This window comes from Idiotropiscis lumnitzeri, chromosome 19 (assembly GCF_059441095.1).
Source record: "Idiotropiscis lumnitzeri isolate Australia: NSW breed Sydney's pygmy pipehorse chromosome 19, RoL_Ilum_1.0, whole genome shotgun sequence".
NCBI lineage: Eukaryota > Metazoa > Chordata > Actinopteri > Syngnathiformes > Syngnathidae > Idiotropiscis > Idiotropiscis lumnitzeri.
In genome coordinates, this window is record NC_142409.1 from 8,178,244 (window position 1) to 8,194,202 (window position 15,959).

The 15,959-nt window shown below is 42.0% G+C and overlaps 2 protein-coding genes across 2 annotated transcripts in view; one reads left to right on the forward strand and one right to left on the reverse strand.

The window, feature by feature from the left end:
* Positions 1 to 55: 55 nt before the first annotated feature.
* zcchc2 (zinc finger, CCHC domain containing 2) lies at positions 56 to 10,711 on the reverse strand. Its single transcript, XM_088283011.1, has 14 exons — positions 9,785 to 10,711; positions 8,109 to 8,229; positions 7,806 to 7,876; positions 7,049 to 7,120; positions 6,751 to 6,851; positions 6,342 to 6,445; positions 5,691 to 5,753; positions 5,531 to 5,585; positions 5,344 to 5,467; positions 5,173 to 5,234; positions 4,983 to 5,053; positions 4,726 to 4,854; positions 3,069 to 4,586; positions 56 to 2,633 (listed from the first exon to the last, which is right to left on the reverse strand). The coding sequence occupies exons 1-14, from the start codon at positions 10,559 to 10,561 to the stop codon at positions 2,572 to 2,574; spliced, it is 3,330 nt and encodes a 1,109-aa protein (XP_088139137.1). The 5' UTR covers positions 10,562 to 10,711; the 3' UTR covers positions 56 to 2,571.
* Positions 10,712 to 11,814: 1,103 nt separating this feature from the next.
* Positions 11,815 to 15,959, forward strand: part of LOC148318341 (uncharacterized) — a 34,923-nt gene continuing 30,778 nt past the window's right edge. The window contains exons 1-3 of the mRNA XM_088283056.1: positions 11,815 to 11,931; positions 14,999 to 15,123; positions 15,723 to 15,859. Of these exons, the coding sequence (XP_088139182.1) occupies positions 15,042 to 15,123; positions 15,723 to 15,859 (219 nt within the window). The 5' untranslated portion in view covers positions 11,815 to 11,931; positions 14,999 to 15,041. The remainder of the gene's footprint in view (positions 11,932 to 14,998; positions 15,124 to 15,722; positions 15,860 to 15,959) is intronic.

Sequence of the window (15,959 nt, forward strand, 5' to 3'; positions counted from 1 at the left end):
CATTCAAGGAAAAAGCAAAAAACAAAAACAAAAAAAACCCAACTATTTATATGCTGATATTTAAGACATTTTTTTTTTCCATTTATTGCTTTTAATTGAAATGAAATCAATTTGCATAAAATCCAAATTCTGCTCTAGAAATATATCTGGCCTTCCAGTATCAAAGAGTACAGTAAACATTTCAACTGAGCAGGAAAACAAGAGCGACCTCTATCAATTGAACAGTACTTTTTTTTTTTTTTTTTTTTTAAACACCACTGAGGTCAACACAACACTCAGGTTAAACCCCTCACGCCCCCCCTTCCTTCTACACAAGTCCGACTGGTGGACATCAGCAGTGCTTGTGATTCAGTCTATCAAATAGGCAAGCAAGCCATTTCTTGGAAGCAGTGTGGAACAGAAGCAACTGCAAAAAAAATAAAAAGCATCCTGACAACAGTGTTATCCCACCATTTAAGATTTACACCCGAGCGTGAAAGAAATGTACATGCATAGTTCTTCATTGCAACAGAAAGTAACTCCAATGAAACACAACAGAAGTGGAGATAGAACACGGCGCAGGATATTTGGTTACCAAACCAGTATGGAAAGCGGCTTGTGCATTTATGTGATTTCCCCAAAAATTAAATAGTGGTTTTAATGTGTCCTACTTGTTATACTAGTACACCGAAGGGTCTTAACACTTGTAGTACCTTAAGATGTATTCTAAGGCTAGCCGATGCTTGAAAATTTTTCCAAGAGTCACAATGGATCAAAAATCTGCCACACTGCAGGCTTTAAGAAACACTCCAAGCAGTCCATGATTGTTTTTCTTGAGCACTGTTTTCTTTTATTTTGTTGATAAGGAAGGCTTTCTGTATGTAAATCCCATTTTCTCCAGTTTAAGTCCATCCGTAGAAATTTCACCCAAAAGCCAAATACCGAAAAACTATCAGCGAGTAGTGCTTGTTACATAATCCACGACCGCCTGTTGTATCATTCAAGTGGCAGCGTGTTTACATGTCATTTTAATCAGGCGTCTAATCTTCTTGACCGAAAATTCAACCCGGCTAATGTTTGTTTTAAGTCTTGCGATTCATGTGCCCGCATCATTTAGTTGACACAATTTGACATTTTGGAATGGGTGCTGCCCAAAACAAACAAAAGAGCCACAAATGCAAATCCACCCAACTAAATTGTGTGTAACCGCCATTTTTTTTATTTTTTGTTGTAAATATGAAAATGTCAGAAATTAACTAATGTATTCATACATTAAATAAGATTTCATTTATTGACTTGAATTAATTAAATCATGACAAGTCGGACCTGATTCACACAACATCCGACCTTTTGACCCATTGCACAAATGTTTGGGATAAGATACTCCCCCATGTTAGAAAAAAAAAAACTTACCAGCCTCTTCCTTAATATCCGCCACAACGTCAATATTGGCATTTAAATAACACATGGCAAAAGTTCAGTACAGTGAACCCCTGCTACTGTGAATTGCAAAAATATGAAATTGATGACCCCCTTAAAAGTTTTATAATCGCCTATAGATGTCAAAACACCATGTCAAAGCACTACTTTTTTCTAAAAGAAGCTCCTTAACTCACTTAAACAGTTTATAGTTTTATTGCTGTGCCCTGAGGACACACCCCAAAAAAATGGTGAGTTTTTCAGTGAAGAATGAAGGATAGCGCCCCCTAAAATAAGCTGAATGTGCGAATGCCACCACACGGTGAATATGCGAGGGTTCACCGTACTTACCGACTGAACTCATTTTCCCATTGTGGTTTAAAAAGTATCTGCAGGTGAGAACTATTCTTAACTATGCACAGTGAAACCACGTCTTGAAATGCGTGTCCTCTCCCATGTTGTAGTGCACATTAGGGGAAAAAAAAAAAAACATTTGGAAAAATGCCAAAAAAAAAAGAGAAAACGTTCAAAGCAGCAATTACCTTCAAATGCTCACAATCTTATTGAGTGGCAAAACAAGCGTTCAATTCACACATCTCACGTCAGCTTCCTTGAATGTGGCGTACATTCAAAGACTTACAGTGAGGTCAAAACAGTTATTTACTTAATTACATTTTGATTACTGTTTCTATCTGAAAAAAATCGATCAAAGAAATAAAACCTTCCGAAGAACAGTAATGTCGACATAAATACCAAGGTTTAAAAGCAGAAAAACTTTTTTTTTTGTTTGTCTGTTGTTGCTCAGGCTTATTTTCACTTTAAAAACTAAAATGTCTCTAAAAGCGCCCTAAAAGTAATAATAATAAATCATCATCATAATAATCAAGTAATAATAAGTTAAATGTTTTCCAACCATCAGTGCAAAATCATCCAAACGCAACTGAAAGGGGAGGAACTCATGTGCACGAGACATTGAAATTATTTCATGTGAACAAGGTTTAGGCACAAATACTTTTTTTGTCGATTTTGTCCGCTGAGCCCTTAGCAGGCGACGCCGTCTCTGAAAAGGCTTCTGTTTCCTTTTTTGTTGTTGTTGTTGTTGCTCTATTTGAGCACACGGAAGCGTCAGGAAGAAGGGCGGATCGCCGTCGCCATGGAAACAGCTCAACTTTTTCAGTCAGCGCCGTCCAGTGGCTCTGCAACGTGCGAAGCGGCGTACTTTAACCGGAAGCCACCTGGAACGAGAGCACAAATGTTCAAGGTGAATACAAGCAGAATTTTCGGAATTTTGTTTTTCTATTCCATACAATGCTGTTTATTTTTCAACAAAATATAAAATATTTTCCAAAATAAAAAAAAAAGTTACTTGTTAACCTCCTTCTGTTTTAATTCTTCTTAGAAAGTCACAGTGTTTCATCATCTGTGAATTATTTTTTAAGAACAGACCCATTGGCTACTCATGTTGACCTTGGGGCTAACTAGAACCCTCTGGTGCCATTTTTTTTTTTAAGAACACGGCACATTCATCGCAGAGCAAAAAAGCATCTGTGCAATTTTCATCTTGCTCCCTTCCTTCTCCAAAGTGCTTAACTGATCACCCCTCCCCTCTCAAAAGAAAAACGACTGGCCCAAATCGCGTCAAAGTCTTCTATGTAGTGCAGCTGCATTACCTTGCTGCGTGGAGTCTATGGAGGGCTGGTTGCAGTCCTGAGCGTAGTGTCCACTCAAACCGCAGTTAGAACAGGACACGCTCCCGTTCTTCTTATTGAGCCCGCCGCCCCCCAGCGTAGCAGCCTGGAGCATCCCCAGAGGATTCGGGTAAACCTGCTGGTAAATGCGTTGGAACGACGCCCCCGGCGTCATCTGCTGCTGGAGGTTGTAGCTCGCGGCGGCGGCCGCCACCACCTGTGTACTCAGCATGTGTGACGGCATGTCTGCATGGCTGTGAGGATGCGAGTGCAGGGGGCCGTACGCTGAAGGGTGGCCAGGGGGCGGGGCGCTTGGGTAGAAGGGTGGCAGGGTGGCGGCCCCGTTGGCCTGGTGGGGTGGCTGGCCCTGGGTGAGGTAGCTGTTGATGCACAGGCTTGTGAGTTGGAAAAGAGGTGGCGGGACACTGAAGACCTGCCGCACCGCTGCCGCCATTTGGTGGTTGGGGAAGAAGAGCGGCGCTTGGCAGCCGCTCACGCTGTTGCCGCTGCCTCGACCGCCGCAGTTGTTGTGGCAGCCGCAAGTCCCGCAGCCTATCAGATGCTGCTGTTGCGCCGCTGGCGGCGGCGGCGCTGCCGGCTGGGGGGTTACTTGTTGCTGCTGACTTTGCTGAAGGCTGATAGGATTGTCGCAGCCACTTCCACAGGAAGCACTGGCGTTGTTGTAAGATACACAGTCACTGAGCGCCGTGCCGTGAGCAAGTGCTGGGCTGGGGGCGGGGCCCGGGGTGTGCGTGGATACGGCCGGAGGCACGCCTGCTTGCACGTGTCCAGGACCTGCCACAAGTCCAGTAGCTGCAGGTGCGCCTCCAGGTGGCAAGGCGTAGGGGGATGGCAGAGCAGATGGTAACGTCAAACCAGGGTGCTTGGCATGAGAAGCCTCTCCTAGAGGCAGTGACCGCGTCAGGCCTGAACTTAGAGCGGCCGCATCCTGGCAGGGGTACATGGCGAGGCTGGAAGACGTGGCACCCGGAGCTCGCACCGGGGCTTGCTGCGAGCACTGCGAGGTAACAGGAGAAGACGCGCTCTCTGACGAGCCGTCATGACCACCTTGGCTATGTGGCAAAGCTGTTTTGAACCTCTGGACCAGAGGCTGCACACCAGGCTGGAAGCCCATAGACGGAACACCAAAACTTGGCATTATATCTCTCTTATCCGCGTCTCCTTGGCCGATAACTGGAACCACCGGCGGCATCTGCATCATCAGCGGACCAGACGCCGGCTTTCCATCCGGGAGAATGCTTTGGCTGGGAAGCGGAGGCACAGTCAGTGGAGGGTCACACGCGCCGTTAGCGAGCACGTCAGGCAGAGGGTGCATGAAGGAAAGAGGGGGAAACTGTAAGCTGGTCTCTGGGCCGGTAAAGTCCATCTGGGCCGCGTGGTTGGTAGAAATGGCGTTTTCCGCAGCACTTGGTTCGCTCTGAGTGAAGAACAGGCCGGGGCCTGGTATTTTGAAGGAGTCGTCAGAGTGGCTATCAGTATCTGTGAAATAAACAACGTCCACGTGAGTCTTGACACTTAACATTGAAACCAGTGCAGGCAAATTTCGTTGACTTTGTTTTTGTTCAAATGATCACAATATGACGAATCTGATTCACTTTTTATCCCATATATTTAGTACCTTTATTGTTATCATCTTCACTATCCAGACTCTCTGCTCCTCTGTGTTGAGGACTTGATGGAGAACTGTAGCTCTCTGACGACGTTTCGCCAAAAGTGTCCGGTCCGGAGCCGGCGACCGCTACCAAACCTGGATTGTACATTTTGGCATATTCAAAGAAAGTACGTTCGTAGTGATGATCATATTTAGAGGTTGAGAAACACATGAAGAACAAAGAAAAAAAATTAGAGGCAGCTTCCGGCGAGGACGACACAAACCTTTCTTCTGAAGCAAATGAGTTGGTGCCAGATTACCATTGGTCACGTATGACGGTCCCTTTTCCGTGCCTCTGTGAACAAAGAGAAGCGAAACATCAGGGCGGGACAGGCAGACTGGCTGAGCGCATGCATTATTAATTCTCAAACGTTTCTTTCTCGGTAGGCCAAAAATACGTGATGAGGAACGTACCTGTCTCCTGGCAGGACTCTGCTTTTCGTCTTGCCTCCCGCGTGGCTTCGCTTCTCAGTGTCCTGAAGGCACACGAGAAAGAAATTCTGATCGTGTTTTTTTTTTTTTTTTTAAAGAAACTATTACCACGTGTCTTATTGTGACAAAAATCGCCCGACTCTGACGGTCCACCTGTTCAGGTTCCGGCACGCTTCTCAGGGTGAAGCCTCTCTTCCTCCTTTCCGACGGACCGCCGAGCTCGGCGACGTGAGGTCCCCTCCGACTATCTCCCTGAGGGACTTTGGCGCTAGACAGACTGAATTGAAATATTTTAGTTTGAAAGCATTTATCGCTTCACATCATGAGATGATCAACTTACTTTTGACTTGCACTCTTGGTTCCGTGCTTTTTCTTGTGCCCCTGACTGTATGATTCTATACCAAAGTAAAAGAAATAACAAATATCACAAATATCATATCAGTTCCAAACTTTCCCTTGGAGCCATAAACTCTTCTTTTTTTTTAATGAATAGCTCTCACCTTCGTCCTGACTAGAGGCATCAGAGCAATCACCTTGTAAATTTTTCCCCAGCTGACAATTGCCTGGATTGAAAAAGAACACAAAAATGGATTCGACGTCTTCCTTACAGTAACAATAAAACCTCACCTGACAGAATGTGGACATAAATGAAAACATCCGACGCAAAATAACAAAACTGCATCGTTATCTGCTAAATATATCGCAGTTAAAGAAATTAATCTAATCATTTTCACATCCTGAACGTAATTATATTTTAATCTGAAATTATAATTCTAAACTAAATTATATATATATAAAAAAAAAAAAATCACAATTAAATTATTAAAAAATTATTTGAATTAAAAAAATATATAAATGTTTGTGCGATTACATTTTACGTCATACTTCATTGTTTACGTTCTGAATGATTTTATATGTTTGCTGGCCATTGAAAAACAGAAACAGATCAGGATATATGAGGCTATAATGAAATTATTTGTTGTGCGAAATGTGAAACAAGAGCATTTCCGTGTTCTTTTCACTCTCTTGTGATGCATCATGTCGATTGATCGCTCAGCTATAGTATCCGGTATACGACTAAAAAATATTGATCGCTACTGGTCATTATTAGCTACTTGCTTGATTCTTTACTTGAATGATTGGCCACTTACAACGGCAACTTGACGGTTTTGTCGAGTAGCTGGAGTCACAATTGAAGAAGCTGCACACTTTCCTGGTCTGTCTGAAAATCAGAGGAGCGGCAAGGAACTTCTCCCTGGAGATAGTGGGAAAAGGAAAAAAAAAAACAAATTCTTACTTATTTTGTGGAGCTAATATGTCAGCTGAAGAACAACATGACATAAAAATGTATTGACGTCAAACTGTCGAAATCACATTCCTGACACCAGTTGTGATCTCACAAGAACAGTGAAGTCAGTCAGATGACTCTGCTTTTTTGAGTTTCACTTTTAATGAAATGAAACTGACGAGGCTCCCATGTTGTGTTTGAGTGCCGGCCTACGCAGCTTGAGCTCGGTTGGTCTCAACGTAAAAAAATACAAATCAATAAAAAAAATGTACCTGAGGCTTTTCTCGCCCTCTCTGCTGTCATAGTGGTGCCCCTGGCTCAAAAGTCTCAGGAGGCTCTTCTCAAATGACTCAGTGCATTGATCTTTAGGAAGCTGCAGAGAGAAGGTTTAGGGGGATCATGCGATTCATTTTGCCACAAATACACAGACAGTGCAGTGGATGGAAATTATTTCAGGAACGCTGCTGTTCTCGTGTCATGACTAATGTTCCAAAGGAAGGGCAAGGGACACAAATTTGAATCATCACTACAACTGGAAAGGTGAAGAAAAAGCCTTTAAAATGAGCTTACTTTAAAAAGGAAATTTTCCAGTTCCAGATGCGTTTTGGTCACATGACTAGAGGAGGAGTCTGACCACTTCACCTGAAACAGTTGAGGCATCACAAGTTGAAAAAAATAAATAAAAAAGTCGCGGCGTGTCATGAGGTTTGGTGACATGAAAAAGTGGGTCTCCCAAAAAATAAATTAAAAACAATTTCTGCTGTATTTCACATCTTTTATCGGACTTCCAGTTAAGATTGCATTAAACATACTGTATCCATGTCCTTTTATGAACACGTTACCATCTTTACCTTTTTTTAAAAAAAAAAATAAAATCCAAAATATCGTTCTGTTTAACGCACCAAACACTAAAAGTCTTTTGTTTCTGTTTGCAGCTGTTGAGAAAAGAAACAATGCACCTGAACAATACACCCAGAACACGCAAAACTCTTCCATGCTTGTTACATATTAACAGGCCGCACTGAACATGTGCTTCAAAAGGTCTCTTGGATAACCAAAAGCTTTGGAGTTTTGGAGCACGTGGCAGAAGCCCAAATGGGTCATTCGTACAGTATAATCAAATAATAATAACATTAAAAAAAATAAAAATATGTCTATTTATCCAGACAGATAATTAACTAACTTGATTTTTTTCATCTGTATTTTTTTTTTTAAAGCGCTGTGAACAAAAGAGACATCGCTTGGTTTAGCGATAGTGCGCCTGTGACGTCAAACAACATGAAGTGTGTAAATTAAGACCACGCAACATTTTATGTCAGTTACTCACCTCAAAGTTGTATTCCTTGTCTATTCTGGTTAGAGAGATACACTTGAGCACAATTGTCTCGATATGCACTGCTGTAAAAAAAAATTAAAGAAATAAAAGAAAAAAAGACAAGACACCACTTTAGAGTCAGATTTGTATTTTCCACTCGATCCAGTGGCTTGAAAAAAAAAAAGAAATCGAGTTGACAGACAAGCTATAACATTATTCAAATTTCTTTACATGCATTTCAAAACTTGCAGCAGACTATCCAGTTTTGCCTTTATGTATAATATTCATGGTATGCTATCACGTGTTTACACTAACCTTCTCTTTGTATCGCCCCGCGTCTGGAGCGTCGGCTCTGACAAGGAGGATGCGAGTCTGCACATTCCCCCAAACCCAAAGATGAAGAGGGCAGATATTCAACCTTCTGGCCCGGCAAATCCTGGGTTTCAACAGACGGCAGTTAGAATTACGCACCCGTCCCATGCATTGTGCATTCTGTTGTGTGTTTTATGATGCACAGGCTGCAAAACATTTCAAATCCAGTCTCAGCCATTGTTTCAAAGCGTACTTGCCCGCTCCCTCTTGCTCGTGGTAAACCACATTAGTCCTGACACAGCACAGCACTCTAAAAATGGCGCATGGATTCCATTAGAAGCGCAGCATCTTTCGCACACATGGCCCCCCCCCCCCTTCACTCACAGTGATGATGATGACCCTAATTGAGTAAAACGGAACCTTTCAAAGATACACTGGACGTAGTTGTAAGCGCATGAGCCACTTTATTAGGTACACCACCACTGTCAATGACTTTGCTTCCCAATATTTTATAAAAATCCAACAGCATACTGCCAGCCCAAATAGTGGACACAAGGGTTAATTGGACCTTTCGCCACCTTGTGGAAAAAAAATAACTATACATCACTGGTATAAATCGATAAAGATACCACTAATGTGCTGTGTTAGATAAAACGTGATACGATGCTGATGAATTTTAGTGTCAACTAAATGTGACTGGAGCTTCACCAGTATCATAATAAGTACAAAGGTTCATTCAAAAACAAGCTCGCTGCCAGCCAGTGGCTGCGTGCCATGTAGGGTAGTTGGATAACACCATCAGAAATGCACCTGGCAGCAAAAGCAACTTTCATCTCAATAGTTTCACTTTTCTAGTAGTGAAACTGCACATTGTATGACAACAGCATGTGTACACTATCCTGTGTTGCACAGATGGAGACTTTCAGTTGTGTTATTAAGTGGTAGTGCATTATCTTGAGAGGTGACAGAAACAAGACAATCATAGGGTGGCCGAGTGGTCTAAGGCGCCGCGTTCAGGACCCAGTCTGCCCAGGAGGCCTGGGTTCGAATCTCGAATTTCCCCATTGTGGGACTAAAAAAGGGCATCTTATCTTATCTTATCTTAGTGATGATTATGGTTTTCTCTCCATATGAAGACAAGCTACTGCAGTTAAAACTGCATTAATATGGTGATTTGACTTGCTTTAAGGCTTGAGGTAGCATGGCTGGCCAAAGCTGTAGGCTGTGGGTTTGATCCTTCGCACCTGTGCAGGTGTCCTCAGCAAATTACTCTGCATAATCAGTAGCTGAACGAGGAAAAATCTGTAAAAGCACTTTGGAGTACCTTGACTGTAGAAAATCGCAATACGAATGCAACGTACGTGACTTGGTAAGACTTGCACATGCGTAATTTGACCCCCCATCTCTGCTGTGTTGTGTTGTAAAAGCAGTTGTGACAGCGTGAGTTGCAAAACTTAAGCCTGCTAGCAGCAAGCTAGCCTTTAGCTTCGCTGTTGCACCAGCTGTCACTTGAGGGACGGGAAAGAAAACGCGATCAAAAGACAAATGATCGTTAGTATTAATTCCAAAGAGATTATGTGCATATTTAAAGTAGGAATAAAAATAATAAGCAGAAATTGAGACGCGGTGAAATAAAAGTAAACACGAGCTCGCTTAGCAACACATCCAGTTCGTCTTACCGCTGTTTGCGCGTTCCCACGAAGCTGTCGTCTTTCCTCGGCGATTGCCAGCTCGATTTTGTCAAGCTGCGTCCGAAGAGTCTCCCGTTGGTGAAAATGAAAAGCTGGGTGCAAAGAGGCCATGCTGAAAAGTAGCGCTAACTGGTCCAAAGGTCCCGGGGAGATCTCGGTGCTCGAGACGCCGCATGTTTGCTTGCAAGCGTTCGCATCCGGATGCAACGAGTGGTGCTGAGGGTCCCTGAATGAAGGGAGGGGGTAGTCGTATTTTTTGTAGAACATGGACGGATCTACATGGCTCAGTATGCGAAAGAGTATCCCAGCGCATTCCCTGCTGTCAGATCCGAGGAGGGAAAGACACACCAGTAGCTTGGACCTCACCACAGGGTCGATCAAGTCCGTTAAAATCCCCAACTCGTGTGGATTATTTGCACGGAACTCAAAGTCCCGTAAAACGTGATAATCTTTCCGAGCGAGATCCTCCAAGTATGATCCTAAAAAGCGAAGCTCCAGAGGTTGGCACATGTGCATCAGCCCGCACATGAACTCGATTCGCTTGGCAGGGTTTAAATGAAGGCCGAACCATTCAAAAACAGTCTCCTTGTCCAGCTGGGTTGGATATGCACAAGTTTTCGGCGAACGCTCCAGCCTGTTGGTTATCGAGGTGGCAGACAGCACACTGGGGATATGCTGGTGTTCCGTCGGATCCAATGCATCTTCCTCGGTCGTTTCGTCGCCGCCTTCCTCGCCCGTTTTCATGCGTAGTTTCATCTTCGGCATTATCGTCGCTGCGAGAACGAGCCCAAAAGTCAGAATGGGGGTGCTATGCAACTACATTATTGACGCGGTTCGGCGTTAGGACACATCTTTGAGCTGCTCGCTTGCAGTGTTGCTGCTGTTAGCTCGCCATTAAACGGGGCGGCTCCATAGTGGGCTACTATTTCCTTCTTCTACTACATTATTTCCGGTAGAGTAACCATTTGCTGTCAGCGCATTGTTGCCATCGTGCGGTGATTTTCTAGTATTTCAACGGAATCCAGCAAGTCATGGAAAACAGTTTCAGGATCTTTAGGAGCCGCCAGGGGACAGAATTCTGAATTTAGGATTAATACACAATGAAATGTTGAAATAAATTTGTGATTAATTAATTAACTGTGCAATTCGGATCACAACATAATAAGAAAATATTAATAGTGACATTATCATAAACTAGCAAAATGGCAATGCCACACAGGGGAGACGTGTCTCCCCCTCACTGTCCTTTTTGTGATGGGCCAGTAGAGGGCACTAATACTCCAACATCCTTGTTAATCTGAAATAGCAAATAAAATGCCTCTGTCCCTGCATGTATCAAAATCAATTAATCTTTTATTTAATTTTTCTTATCGATACTGTGTCATTACTACAGTGAGTAATATGTCCAGTCGTTGACACAATTTAAAATCAATTGGAGTAATTTCTTCTGGCAGATTTGAATGGTTCAAATTATTCTGAAATTTGTGCGACAAGTTTTATTTTTACAATGTGTGCAGTTGAGGATGGCAATAGCACCCCCATTACTTGATTTCAACTTATAATTTACAGTATATAATTTATACGAATAAACAAACCACAAAATGTTCTCAGCTTTTCAATGTGCACCACATATAATATCTATTGTTGATCGTGTAATTCCTTTCAGTTTAAGCACAGCGGTTATTTGCACAGTTCCAGTTCACACGGAATTTCAACCTTTACATATGGTCCTCTTTGGTGCTAAAATAAGCCCGTGCTGTTGGACTAGTGTTTTGCTAAGAATTTGTGTTGAAATCCTCTTTTCATATTTTTAGTCTACCTTGTGCTATCCACAAAATCAACACCGAAAAATGTGTAAAGCCCAAACCCGAGAGCATATGTATGCTGTGGTCCATGCACATGTCTAGTGGACGTCAGCATGGGACTCTGGCTACATTTTGTGGTGAAGGCTGCCACGATTTATAAAGGCCTGCCCTGACACTCCTACCATTCCATGTGCCAACCAGAGAGAGGACTGTCACTACCAATTCGGGACTTGATTCTCCTCACTTTCTCATCACAGTCACTTGTGCATACTTGAAGCTGAGGCGCGCACACGGCCCTGTCATCACTTCTTGACTGTGCTTCCACAGAGGGTAAGCAAGCTTTTATTTATGCGACTTCCTCATTTTCATCTGCAAGGGGGGCCTTCTGGCTATGATTTCATTTTAGGATGTACAGAATAAAACATAGTTTCAGTTATTTGGAAGGAGAAAGTAAGTTATTGATTTTTAACTGTCTGCTGTACCGGTGCATGTTTGGGTAACTTTTCATTGTCCCCTTTTTTTTATTTATTTATTTATTTTTATTTTTTTTACATGGCTTGAGTTTGGTTTGGCTACAAGTGACCAACCATCAAGACAAAGCGGCGGGAAAAAAAAAAAAAAAGCTAAATATACCGCTTACATGAACCACTGTGATTATGGCTCAGGGAAGTTCTCTTTCGGGTAAAGCAGTTTTAGGTCCTTCCCATCATGTATATCAAAGACAAATTCTCTTCCATCGTAATTACTGTATGAGGAACTGTACAATCATAATTGTGAATTGTAATTAGTTTCCTTATAGAAATTCCCGTACGCAATTGAACTCTGCATCCTTTTGAATTGCTTTGCTGATTGTACCCTAGAAGACGCATTTTTTTCCGCCGTAATCAAACGTGTACTTCGAAACATGTTGTTTCTCTATTTAACATGTGACAAAGGCGCCACAAGGGTGAGTCAAAGAAGAAATTCTCAGCAAGTGCGATACTTTAATCATTTTTTTAAAAAAGCTTCAAGTTACAAAGCAACAGCTTTAGAATGTGATGGCTCTCTCCAAAGATGAATGCACTGATATCCCTCCTGAGAGGGTGTGCAGACTTTTAGAACTCTGCGCTTCTCCAATGACCAAGTCATGCTTTTATGCTTATTTTCTCTAATCAAATGCAAATTAATTTCTCAACTTTATACTCATCTCTTTTTTTTTTTTATGTTCAGTCTCTCTCTACTGAAATACCTCAGAAGTCTGGATCACATAAAAAATAGAGAGTGTTCATTTATTTATAAGTGGTCAAAATGACAATTTCCTTTCCATGATGACTATTTCTGCAGTTAAGATGAAAACGTGCCGATTTGAGTTTTGATTGACTCTCTGGGAAGCATGAACTAAAGGTTTGATATATATATATATATATATATATATATATATATTATTGTGGCATAGTTTGTGTTAGTGTAAATGTGCACCGTATGATACTGAGAATTTTTTTTAAATAAGTTGCAATATTTACACAGAGTTGGATAGTTGTTTTTTTTTTCTTATCGAAAACGACATAGCCTGATGATGCCTGTAAAGCTGTTTGCAAAACAAAACAAAACAAAAAAATGACACCAGCGAGTGTTAATGATCAAGCTGTTATACAGCACAGGAAGATTGCAAACTTAAAGTGGTCTCTAGGATCGGTTGACAAAAACAGGCAAAAAAAAGGGACTCAGTGGAATGTTCTGTGATTCTGAAGCCAGAGGAGGTGGTTGGTGTGGTTGGTGCGCTGCGGCAAGTGTGCCGCGTGGTCAGTAGGAATTTTGCGTCGTCCACCTATCCCCTGTTGTGTGTATATAATGAATGACATGCTTTAAAAGTCAAAGAAGGGATGAGAATGTAGGCGAGGATGTAAAGATTCAACCCGAGAGAAGAGAATTTGGGGCGGGCATTTTTTTCTGGAGGATCCCTGAAGTCATTTTTAGAAAGCGTGGGCTTTCATTTTGATGACTGTTTCCACCCCTAGTAGAGCCACACTGGATGACATGATTACCACATTTTGGAATGCTCATAAATAGGCAGTACAGATTCAGACCGATTGTATCCAAGATGAACACGTGGTTGATGTCTGAACAAATTTAGGCAGCTTAACCTTTCATGAATGAAATATACACATATAAGCTACCGTATTATCCGAGCTATAAGGCGCACCGTGTTATAAGGCACATTACGGCACATTAAGGGAAACAAACCAGTACAGCAAATGAGTCCAACTTTATTTAACTCCAATTTAACATCCGTATACATAAGGATTATAGGACACACTTTGAAATTTTCAGAAAATTAAAGAATTTTAAGTGCGTTTTATTGTCAGAAAAATACAGTATAGTTGTTTGTTGTTGAAGAATTCTCAAAGCCATCAGAACGATGACCATTTAATATTATTTCTAAAGTCAAATCCTAAATTATGCAACTGCAGGATATTCGATTTTCCATTATATGTCCTCAAGAAGCTCTCGAAAAATACGCTTCACATTAAGCTTGTCCCCAACGTTGGCCCCTTTGATTAGAGTTTAGCATTCTAAGCAATTCTTACGTTTCTGACCATATTGTTGTCATGTTCATCGATTGCTTTATTGGTTATGAAGACGTCAAAAATCCATTTTTTTATTTTTTTTTACTCTCCTGGTAGTGAATGAATTAAAATCCCATGTGTGATTCAGAACAGGATAAGCGGTAACTAAAATGCAAAAAATGTTTGGATGATAATGTGGGAAAAAAACATTTGCATAACCATGGCACTTTTTCCAAACTCTATCCAACCTACAGACGGAAGTCTCTTATTCACTTCACAAGCGCAGCGGATAAACTATATCCTCACCGTGGTTTTCACACTTTTCAGTGTTCCATTTTGTCATCAGATTATTTGAGAGCAAATTCCAACCGACATGCCAAGAGTGCGAAAAGCGTTATAGAACCCGACAGAAGACTTTGTGGTATAGCGCTGTCTTCTGTTCAGCTGACTGATCCTCCCACGCCTTTAAATCTCCTGCCAAAAATTCTGCAATACCCTCTGCCATGTTTATACGTGAGTTTTCCCATCAGTGCTCTTCATAGTGCGCACATTGTTATTTAGTCAGGCCGAGCATCATGGTGGGTTGGACTACGTCTGGGAAGTAAAACGGGACGCGAGGAAAGATTCATCACGATCTGTTTACGTCAACACGATTTTGAAAAACAAACAGGGCAAGGCGATGAGCTCAGACATTGCCGTGACCTTGAACAGGATAAGCGGTCAGTGACGCTGATCAAATGGATGACAACTCCTGACTAGATTTTCGAAACAACCACTCACGCAAATCATGCCTTGCTCTGTATGCTGGATGCATATTTTATATTCTCATGTTATTTTCAATCATGCTGCAGCCAAGTTGGACTGAACTGAGGGGAACCGCCCTCCGAAACCGCCATGTTGCTCTGGGCGCTGTGGAGTATAATTGTGTTGCTGATTCCAGTGGAAGCTGCGGAAAAGGAAGAGGATGTCCGAGCAGGTAGAGATGAGACAGTTTGATCGTGAGAGTTCTTAACCCTCTAATGTAAAATCCCAGTGCAAGATTCTAGATCGGGGGTGTTCAATGCCCTTGGGCAGGGGTGGGCAAACTTTTTGATTGGCGGGCCACAGTGTGTTCTAAAATTTGACAGAGGGGGCCGAACCAGGAGCAGATGGATGGAGTGTTTCGGTCACCTCACTTCTTTGGAGAAAAAAAAAAGACATTTAATTTTAAATAAAAGTGAACTAAAACATTACAACAATATATATGTCTTTGAAAAAAATAGAGAATTTAGAAAAATAAAACATTAACAAGGTTTATTCATTTAATTTCTTTCAAGTATGGCGGGCCGGATTAAAACGTTTAACGGGCCGCATGTGGCCCCCGGGCCGTAGTTTGCCCACCCCGCCCTTGGGGAACAGGATTGAACACATCTGTTCTAGATTGTAGATTTTCTCTTAGTTGAAAAATCACAGTAAATTCTGACAGCATTCTTATGATATGAATTCTTTTATTAAAAATAATAAAAAATAATAATAATAAAAAAAATCAGTTTTGCTTTGTTTTATGGTGTTGGTTGGTATTTGTATTGTGTTCAGGCTGCAGCACAGCAGTTAATGACTTGGTCTTCATTGTTGATGGCTCGTGGAGTGTTGGCGTTGCTGATTTTGAAACCGCCAAGCAATGGCTCATCAACATCACCAGCCAGTTTGACATCAGTTCCCACTACACGCAGGTAGCGCAACTCACGATTGGCCGTAAATGCCCTCATTAGTTGCGTCAGTACTCATAATCAAAAGTTTCAAGACAATCAGGACTGCTTTGTGTCTGATTTG

Bases quoted from the DNA above. Each gene is read 5' to 3' on its own strand.
- zcchc2 (XM_088283011.1), bottom strand. From the start codon at position 10,561: ATGCCGAAGATGAAACTACGCATGAAAACGGGCGAGGAAGGCGGCGAC. The intron at 6,852-7,048 runs GTAAGCTCATTT...TTCTCTCTGCAG, and splicing joins TGGAAAATTTCCTTTTTAAA to CTTCCTAAAGATCAATGCAC. The intron at 6,446-6,750 runs GTACATTTTTTT...CACTATCTCCAG, and splicing joins GAGGGCGAGAAAAGCCTCAG to GGAGAAGTTCCTTGCCGCTC.